The 10,154-nt window shown below is 35.6% G+C and overlaps 1 protein-coding gene and 1 long non-coding RNA gene across 4 annotated transcripts in view; one reads left to right on the forward strand and one right to left on the reverse strand.

Moving 5' to 3' along the window:
- The window catches only part of LOC108734019 (solute carrier family 15 member 1-like), a 15,236-nt gene extending 5,475 nt beyond the window's left edge, over positions 1–9,761 (forward strand). For 2 of the 3 annotated variants that reach the window (XM_018465399.1, XM_018465401.1), the window contains 7 exons: positions 2,956–3,259; positions 6,534–6,637; positions 6,712–6,858; positions 6,919–7,033; positions 8,045–8,173; positions 8,226–8,333; positions 9,538–9,761. In XM_018465399.1, coding sequence (XP_018320901.1) covers positions 2,956–3,259; positions 6,534–6,637; positions 6,712–6,858; positions 6,919–7,033; positions 8,045–8,173; positions 8,226–8,333; positions 9,538–9,693 — 1,063 coding nt within the window. In that variant the 3' untranslated portion in view covers positions 9,694–9,761. Of the gene's footprint in view, positions 1–1,260; positions 1,441–2,955; positions 3,260–6,533; positions 6,638–6,711; positions 6,859–6,918; positions 7,034–8,044; positions 8,174–8,225; positions 8,334–9,537 lie in introns of those variants that run through there. The other variant, XM_018465400.1, reaches the window with a different exon arrangement.
- LOC108734030 overlaps positions 1–10,154 on the reverse strand; it is a 141,089-nt gene that overhangs the window by 67,061 nt on the left and 63,874 nt on the right. The gene's annotated exons all lie outside the window — the stretch shown is intronic.

Here is a 10,154-nt window from a genome sequence, read left to right on the forward strand (position 1 = left end):
TAGTTTACTTCAGTCCCTGAAGAAGGTAACTTTGTTACCGAAAAGTGCTTCGGACAACTACAGTGTCGTGTTTTGGCGTTGGGGTTTTGAGCTATTCTGTTTGTTCTACAACAACCGCCAAAGTTTTTCCAATCTTCATATTATATAGTATTGTTTCAACATCAATAATAAACACCTCTCATTTCAAGATTTTCACATCACAAGGTCGTCAGTCTTAAGACTAGTTGGACACACACCTCCCTATCCTGAGCTAATCTTCGCATTTCCCTGAAACTAGAAAAACCCACATCCTTAACTACTGGTAAACAGTAATCTAATTTAGGCCTATATCTCCTCTTATCTCCTGTTTCTGTCAGTCTGAGAAGGTGCCCTACCAACCCATCTCGCCTATTTTTTATTGACTTCCATAGAGTGCTCTGTTCTCCTATTCTTTCTAATATCTCTTCATTTCTAACCTTCTCTATCCACGGTATCGTCATCATTCGTCACATTTCGAACACTTAACCTTTTCTTTTCCGCAGCGTCCACCGTCCATGTTTTCCGTACTTTTTCTTCCCTTGCATACCTGTATTTTTGTTTTACTTTTATTTATTTTCATACAATACTATTTTGTCAATACCGCTTCCATTTTATTTAAAACTATCTCTAACTCGAATTAGAAAATACCACAAATGGCGCGATAAACGCCATCTGTAGTACAAAGCTACATTTTAGGATTACGTTTCAGTAAGTAGATATCCATATATTTAAATGGAGCTTGTTGAAGCATACGTAATCCTAAAATGTAGCTTCGTACTACAGATGGCGTTTACCGCGCCATTTGTGGTATTTTCTAAAACGCGCTGTTAAAACAGCAGGTAAAAGTTGGTCTGTGTTCTGTCGGAGCTGTCTGCGACGCGCTGATGAGATCCAAAAAGATCGAAATCGCGATCCGCCTCTGGCAGTTTCGACAGAATACAGACCACTTCGAATTGTTTTATTATTGTTATCTCTAACTCCTCCTTGTTAGATGCTAATACTGATATATCATCTGCAAATCTAAGCATATTAATCTTTTGCCCCTGTATTCCCACCCCTACAGTTATACTGTCTTTATTAATGATGTTAATCGCGTCTTCGATGTATAGATAAAAAGTAATGGTAAAAGTGTGCATCCTTGTCTGACTTCCTTCCTACTATTTAATTTAATGAGTTTAATGTCTAATGCGAATAGTTACTATCCTTCTGGAAGCCAAATTAATTAATCGTAAGTGACTTTTAGGCGTCAAAAATGGACACCACAATTTTGGGATCCCACTTAGTGCCGGACCAGATGCAAGTGATCAACCCGGCTATTGTGCTTATTCTGATACCAATTTTCGATAGATTAGTATTTCCATGCCTCGGCAAATTAAATTGCTTGGATAATCCTCTCCATCGGATGGCAATTGGAGGTTTAATGTAATTAGAGAATCGTTATCAAAATTCCTGTAATTCCATTTTCCCATATGACCTATACATCTACGTTTGCTCAACTATACGATAATTAAATCGTTACTTAAAGTTGATACTTTCTTTCTAGGAAATCAATCTAAATCCTACATTTACCTATCTACTTAAAACGATTAATGAAATATACTCCTAATGAATTAAAAAAAATAAACAAACACTACGGATATTTTCGTTAATAATTATTTTAGAAAACTCCTAATAAGTTTCACAGTAAATCTTATACTGAAGTATTAAACCTACAGCAGTTCTTTTTATTGTCAATAATTTAGCAAGAATCAATAGATAGGCTATAAAACTTAATTCCACCTAATTATTTACATGAGTGAGAGCTTCTTGGCTTCTTTCCAAAAAGGACAGTTTTTCACTTTTTTACATCTCTAATCAGAGCTACAGCATTGTTTTCATCTAACTTTTCATTAAAAAAGACCAATTATTTGTCTCTTTTGTCAATACCGTACAAGTGTTCTTTTATTTTTATGTTAATTACTCTCCCACTTAGTCCAACATAGAAAGCATCTTGCATTGAATTCTATCATGTTCATATTTGCATAATAAAGATTTGGAAGATTAAAGATTACGTGACTACAAACCTAAGGTAGACATTTTGGAAAGAAACTGTATTTATTTAAGAAGCCTTCTATATTGGACCAAGTGGAAGAGCTGTTAGCGCAAGAATAAAGAACACACAAAAACAGGCAGAAAACTGGCATTTCCGAAAATCGTGCTTTTTAAATCATAATTTAAAACAATAATGATTTTGTAATCCTGCACGGTGATGTAAAAGATAGTAGAAAGCTGTACATTTTGGAAAGCTTAAAAACAGGAAAAGTTCTCAATAAGAATCTTATGTTTTAAAGACTGCCTACTCATTTTTGTCAATGATTAACCATAAAAAGTGTTAGGAAATACCAGAAATGGCGCGCTAAACGCCATCTGTAGTACGATGATACATTTTAGGATTACGTATGTTCCAACAAGGTCCATTTCAATGTATGAATATCTGCTTGCTGAAACGAATCCCGGCGTAGCTAACCTCAATGTGATAAGCACGTTACCATAATCAAATATTATTTCATTCCTTGTTGGAGCATACGTAATTCTAAAATGTAGCATCGTACTACAAATGGCGTTTACCGCGCCATTTGTGGGATTTTCTAAAACGCTCTGTTAAGACAGCAGGTAAAAGTTGGTCTGTGTTCTGTCGGAGCTGTCTGCGACGCGCTGATAAGATCCAAGAAGATCGAAATCGCGATCCGCCTCTGGCAGTTTCGACAGAATGCAGACCACTTCGAATTATTTTATAAAAAGTGCTCCTTTATTCCATTGAAAATTGGTTCCGCGACGGAAACTTATTAGGAGGGGGTGAAATTATCCGTAGTGCTTTTGATTTTTGTTAAAATTAATTAGACTAGTAAATCAATAAAATCGAATTATTGTTATCATTTATTATTACAAACATTTCAGAGCTGGAATGGCGTTCTCATCGGCAGGAATAGTTGAATTGGCCCTGGCCAAAAGCAATCCTGCACTGCCTGGCAAAAATCAATCTGCACTGAATGTCATAAACACCCTGCCGTGCGATTTGATTGTTGAAGGTCCTTTCGACCTTATTAAAATTTTAACAAGTGGTAAAATGTTGTCTTTGAAAAATCTACCTGCGCATATAGAAAAAATTTACAATGTCACCCTCGGAACCACTTCAAATTGCGATTATACTCAATTTAGTTCTCCTGTATACGAATTACAAGTTGAAGCGGTTGAGAAGCAGGTTAGTATTTACCCAAGTGTTATTTGGAAAATTGAAAAATAATTTATAATCACAAAAACCTCAAAATATATATTTCCTAATTCTACATCCCTCATCATCACAAGGTCGTCAGTCCTAATAACACTGGTTGGACACGCACCTTCACTCCTTCCTATCCTGAGCTAATCTTCGCATTTCCTTAAAATTAGAACATCTCATATCCTTAACTTTTTGCGAAACAGTAATCTAATCTAGGTCTACCTCTACTTCTCTTTCTGCCTCTAATATGTCTTTGACTAGACCTTCATGCCTAAGTAGGTATTGATTTTCATGGAGTCCTCTTCTAACCTTTTCTTTTACCAACACGCCCACTGTACATGTTTCGCACCCGTACAGCGCTGCGCTCCTAACATACACCTTTAACAATCTTTTTCGAATTTCTAAATAAATCGTTCGCGAGCATAGAAGTAACTTCTTATTATTGAAGGCGACTCGACCCTGCGCTATCCTGTGCTTTATACCCCTACTACTCCTTCCGTCCTGACTTATCTGACTTTCTAGATAACTAAAATCAGCCATTTCTTATAATTTTTCGTCTCCTATATATACAATACTGTTTTATCAATACCGCTTCCATTTTATTTAAGCCTATTTCTAACTCCTCCTTGCTAGATGCTAATACTTCCGCTATATCATCGCAGATCTAATCATACTAATCTTTGGCCCCTATACATATATCTCTAAAGTTGTCCCGTCTTTAATTCTACGTTTTATTAAATAAGAACTCAATTCAAAACATCACACAAGTTCTGAAGAAGTTTCAAGACCTTTTCTATTATACGAGGGTGGATTGATAAGTTTCCGGCCTAACCAAGAGATGACGCCACTAGGCCTACCTTGAGGTGACATTCTATAGTACCATCCTTGGATAGCTTGTAGCTATAGTTTCAGCCCGATCTCCTTGCTAGTGTAGGTTTGACAGCACGCTGAACAAGACGCCTCTGTGGTTTTCGTAAAAATGGAAAAGCAGGAAAATCGTGCTGTCATCAAATACTTTTATTTGAAGGGGTTAACGCCGAAGGAAATTAAAAAAGAGATGGACTCAACACTGGGGACATCCTCCCCGTCATATTCAACCGTTAAGCAGTGGGTTTCCGAGTTTAAAAAGGGTCGTGTGAGCACCTCTGATGGGCCTCGCTCAGGACGCCCCGTTGAGGTCACAACTCCAGATATGATCGAAAAAATTCATCAAATAGTGCTGGGAGACCGCAGATTGAAAGTGCGTGAGATAGCTGAGACCTGTAAGATGTCATATGAACGTGTGCAACATATTTTGCACCAACATTTGCATATGGAAAAGCTCTGTGCAAGATGGGTGCCGCGTTTGCTAACAGTCGACCAAAAATTGATTCGAAAAAACATTTCTACCGCAAATTTGTCATTGTATAAGCGTAATCCAAGCGAATTTTTGCGTCGATTCGTAACCGTTGACGAAACGTGGGTCCACCACTACACTCCTGAAACCAAAGAACAGTCTAAACAGTGGATTGGACCAGGGGAACCAACTCCAAAGAAGGCAAAAACAATTTTTTCGGCGAACAAGGTTATGGCTACTGTTTTTTGGGATGCAAGAGGTATTATATACATTGATTACCTTGCAAAGGGTAATACTATCACTGGTCAATACTACGCAGACTTATTGCAACGTTTGAGCCACGAGGTGAAAATTAAACGACCTCATCTGGCGAAGAAAAAAATCTTGTTTCATCACGATAACGCACCAGCGCACACGTCAATCGTTGCGACGGCTAAAATCAACGATCTAAAGTTTGAATTGATGCCGCACCCTCCTTACTCTCCAGACCTAGCCCCGAGTGACTATTTTCTGTTCCCTAATCTCAAAAAATGGCTTGGCGGTAAGAGATTTGCGGACAATGAAGAAGTAATCGAAGCTGTAAATGGTTATTTTGAGGAGCTTGACGAATCAGTCTATAGAGATGGCATTAATAGACTGGAACACCGCTATGAGAAATGTATCAGCCTTGGAGGAGATTATGTTGAGAAATAAAAAAAAAAAATTTTTAAAAACCTTGTTTTTCTTGGTCAGGCCGGAAACTTATCAATCCACCCTCGTACATACATGTATATTATTTGTGTTATGTAGGTTGTAGCAAGGAATATATATAAATAAACTTTACGTCACTACTACCACCCCCATAAATTTAGAAAATCTATATTTCCATATTACTCACTTTCTAACTTCTCATATTGTCGATAGTTTGCCAAGTTTTGTGTTGTTTACTGCTGACTGTTATTTGTTTTTAACGTGTATAGGGTATTAGGTCCTTGGGGAAACGGTATCCTTGAAAGTAAAATTCCGGAGAGAAAAATGAAAGGTTCGCGCAATCGATCAAATTTCTATTTTTATTTTTTAAATGATGGATTTGACAGTTATTGTGAATATGAATCATTTTTATATAACTTCAACCTGCCAACAGGTACTGATCGAATTGAGAAAGAAATTTAATTTTCCGAGCTACTGTTCCGAACACTCAATTTCCTGAGCGGCCGAATTTTTCAAAATAATTTCTTTTGCTATCAAATGATGTACTGTTTGCTGTTTAGAGATTTGTCTTTGTAATCGAACAGCTTTTTTTTTGAGAGGAACTTTGTAGATAAGAATTTATTTATTTTTATAAAATCTCTACAAAAAGATAAAAAGCGTTGAAAAATGTCAAAGTTATTGATTGAACACTTTTTAAGTTTTCCTATGTCATAACAAGAGCGATGCTTTAAATCTTGAATATACTTTTATAATAACTTTCTAAATAGATATATCATTTGAAAAATGGTATAAATATACCCTTATTTTCAAAACAGGAAGTACAAAAATTTTTTCCAAATGTGTGGAAAGTCAAATACTGACTTGTAAGTGTAGTTCTCATTCCATGGAATTCAAAAACATTACTCCTGTATCCTCAACTAGCCCTTCATGCCTGAGAAGATGTCCTACCAATCTAACTCGTCTATTTCTTATTGACATCCACAATGACCTCTTTTCTCCTATTGTTTTCAATACATTCTCATTTCTATCCTTCTTCTTCCACTGTATCCTCATCATCCTCCTATAATACTACATATCTAACGCTTCTAACCTTGCCATTTCCGCAGAGCCCACTGTCCACGTTTCACACGTATTCAAAAACGTACTCCAAGTATACACGTTATAATCGTTTTTGAATTTATAAATTGGCAAAAACGAAATGAATTTTTCACAAAAATTATTGATTTTAAGGTTCATACCGTTTTGATCTCAATAAATGAAGAGGACGAAATTACCGTTTATACAACAGAAGCTATCGATTATGAGAAATCTATTAGCGGTAGGCCAAAGGTCAGGTATGAAAAATATCCCCAATGTTCATTCAAAAACCAATTAGGATTAGTTTAAAATTTATCTATCATACTTAAAGGATTGCTTACATTCATACATCACAAAAATTGCATAATGTAACAGTGACTATCAGAAACGCGGGAGGGATGTCGGACATTTATTTCATCCCCAACAAAACTCCCAGCGACCTGTCCGTATCAGCTTATATGGAGCTTCCCGTAGGAATGTGAGAACTTCCTTAACTTAATTGTAAATCTCGATTAGCAAAGATGCTTGCTGCTTTTAGATACGATTACTCCCTCAATTCAGACGAAGGCCTAATCCTTAACCCCCGAACGATTTATTTAGCTTTAGGAGGTGTCTACACGTTGGTGCTTCGCGAAAGGGACGGAGTTATTGAGGTTTCGTCTTATTTATCTTTTCAATATACACGACGAAACTGAAATAAGTACAGTGCTTTTTGGAGCGTGTCAACTACAATAAGCTACAATGCGAAGCCGGTCCTGGGCGTGATTTGGCGGCTCTAGTACAACTAGACCATTCAGTACAACAAATTACGATAAGAATTCAGAAGTTACACATAGATAGAAAGTAAATTAAACAACGCCTATAGTAAACAACAATCTACCGCTTAATATCAACGAGTTATTGGTTACACATAAAATTTTTTAGAAATTAGAGCTACATGCTACAAGAAATTGACATCAGAACTTCTTAAACGAAACTGCCAAAACATATCCACTCGCGGCTAAAAATCAATTTGCAGCAAGGCTTGCACTCGCTGCAAATGATAAATATGCAGCCAACGTTCGGTGCTATTTCACGTGTAGGTACTACTTTGAGGGTTGTCTTCTATTAAATCAAGACATAAAATATTAAAACTTCTGTGGAATTGGGAAACTCAAGCAAGTCTGTTTTCTAGATTCCACCTTCCTTTCTTTCTTCCTGAATGGCTCATTATTATGTCGGTAATTCCCGATACCAAACAATAAAAAGACAGCCACTGGACTTTGCTAGCAGTAATAACAACAACCGTTCTACAGTGACACACTGACCTACTGCCAATGACTGACACTTCTAACCATTAGCTGATTGATCGCGGCGTTGCGTTATCGTATTTCTCTGTGTAATTTACCAGCGGCGGACTGTACATTCAAATACGTTTTTCTCGAAAAAAGCGCCGCACTTATTTCAGTTATACGTACATATATACATCCATTAATCGTTAATTTATATGATTAGTTTCACAAAGTAAGGTCAAGTATTTTCACTGTTCACAAAGTGTTAAAGATTTATACATTCCCAAAACAAATAATGTTTAAAAAAATAGTTCCCCTCTATTCACATTAAACACAAAATCCATACCAAACGTATAAATATTATTAGATTTATGTCTTTATATTATTTTATAGTTTTCGTATTTATTCGTAATGTCTCCACCTAACAGTGTTAACATTTTATGGCTTCTCCCTCAATATTTTATTGTATCAATGGCTGAAATAATGTTTGGGGTGGCTGGCTTGGAATTTTCTTTGACTCAGGTAGTTTCATACTGTAGATTAATCAATCGCATTCAATAACTTTGTATTATAGGCTCCAAAATCGCTAAAAACTATTACGCTAGCTGCCTGGTACCTTTCAGTAGCAATGGGAAATTTGATAGTAATTGTTATAGCAAAATTTAAAATATTTACCAACCAGGTTCGTTTCTTATTTATATTGATTTCAAGAGACATTTGCCTATTTATTACAACTTTCTAGAAAACAACAAATGTATACTTCGTTTACTTTCTGTAGCGATGTGACCTTCAGTTTGACCGGCGCAAAGTAGAAAAGAACAGCACTAGGCCAGAAAAGGAAGGAGACAACTCTCGGCCAAACTCTTAACCGGTGAGGAGCGTATAATCCGTANTATACTTCGTTTACTTTCTGTAGCGATGTGACTTTCAGTTTGACCGGCGCAAAATAAAAAAGAACAGCACTAGGCCAGAAAAGGAAGGAGACAACTCTTAACCGGTGAGGAGCGTATAATCCGTACAGTACTGCACGGAAAAATTGACCACTACAATTGCATTGCTCAAAAGTGCTGTTATTGGTACCATTTACTACTGAAAATATCAACGAGATGTTTATTTATATTTGAAGACATATTAAAGGCTTTAACGCTTGTTTTCGACTGGCACTACTATTCATGATTGAACAAAACTTTTGGCAGGTACTGTATGTTTAATGAACGAGAGTCGAGAGTATAATGAGCTTTTTTCTCCCTACCTACGATTTTGCCAGCGCGCATCCGAGACATTGGAAGGGGCCAATCGCTAGAGAATGTAAATGAAGTATACTAGTGTATTTATATTAAATGCCTAGCATATTTAAGAACGAAATCATTTCATTCTTACTCCTACAATTTTATACTTCTCTTTCATTTTCTTCAACTTCTAAAAGTAGAATCAAACACAAATATCGTTTCATTAATGGCGTTTTAAAAAACATTCAGTTCTTCGTCAGTAATTTAACGAAACTAATAGATGTTGATCGTGATTTCGGACTTATTGGTCCTTATCAGCACGCCGTGGGCGTAGGTATACAGATAAGGTAATAAATTTGGCCCAAACATGGAGATTCTGCATTTCTTCGTCGGAATTTTTCTTTCTATGTCGCTTGAGCAAAATTTGAAATTCAAAAGGTGATGTTGACGTCAATGATTACAAATTAAAGAGTATTCTTATGTATGTAAGCATCAAATAACACTAGATGATATTTTGTCTGTTGATTGCTTTGTGTTTTATTCTACTTTTACAACCTGTTGCACTTTTGAATGTTTTAATTCTTTAACTTTATTAAAATATGAGTTTCAATTATCCCTCGGCCTTTTTATAAACGTTTATTGAATGTACATTTGCAGGCTAATGAATTTTTCTTTTTTTCTGCACTAATTGTTGCCGATATGGTAGTGTTTACGTTAATGGCTGAGAAATACAAGTTTGTCAATATAGACGCCGATAGTTCAGAAGATATCGTTTACTTCAAACAGGAAGGAAAGGAAAAAGTTCAAAATTAATCCATAAACGCAATAAAGGTGTTATCTATCATATCTGTGACTTATGATGTACTATATAAAATTTCTAATCTGATAAGTATTTCTTTCAGCGTCTAAAAAATATAAAATAAACTAAACAACTTACATTAAGTTTTATTTTTCTCTGAGAGATTTTAGAACCAGAAGCGATCAAATTAAATGGCATTTCCAAAACGTTTCTACAAAACTATTAGGACAATATTAATGATTTAGTAATTGCAATTAATAATATATTTGATCTACTATTGCATTTTTTTTTTAATTGTGTTGCAAGTATATTCAATAGAGGGACTAAAATTAATTATAGAATAATTCCTATTTAGATCATCTAAACACGGATTACTCTGACATTATGAATGCGATTGTTTGTTACCATTTTACGCCTTAACAACTTAATCGATTATCATGAAACTTTGTACACACATTGTCAGGGATACAAAAAA

This window comes from Agrilus planipennis, unplaced genomic scaffold (genome assembly GCF_000699045.2).
Source record: "Agrilus planipennis isolate EAB-ADULT unplaced genomic scaffold, Apla_2.0 scaffold8, whole genome shotgun sequence".
NCBI classification, from domain to species: Eukaryota; Metazoa; Arthropoda; class Insecta; order Coleoptera; family Buprestidae; genus Agrilus; species Agrilus planipennis.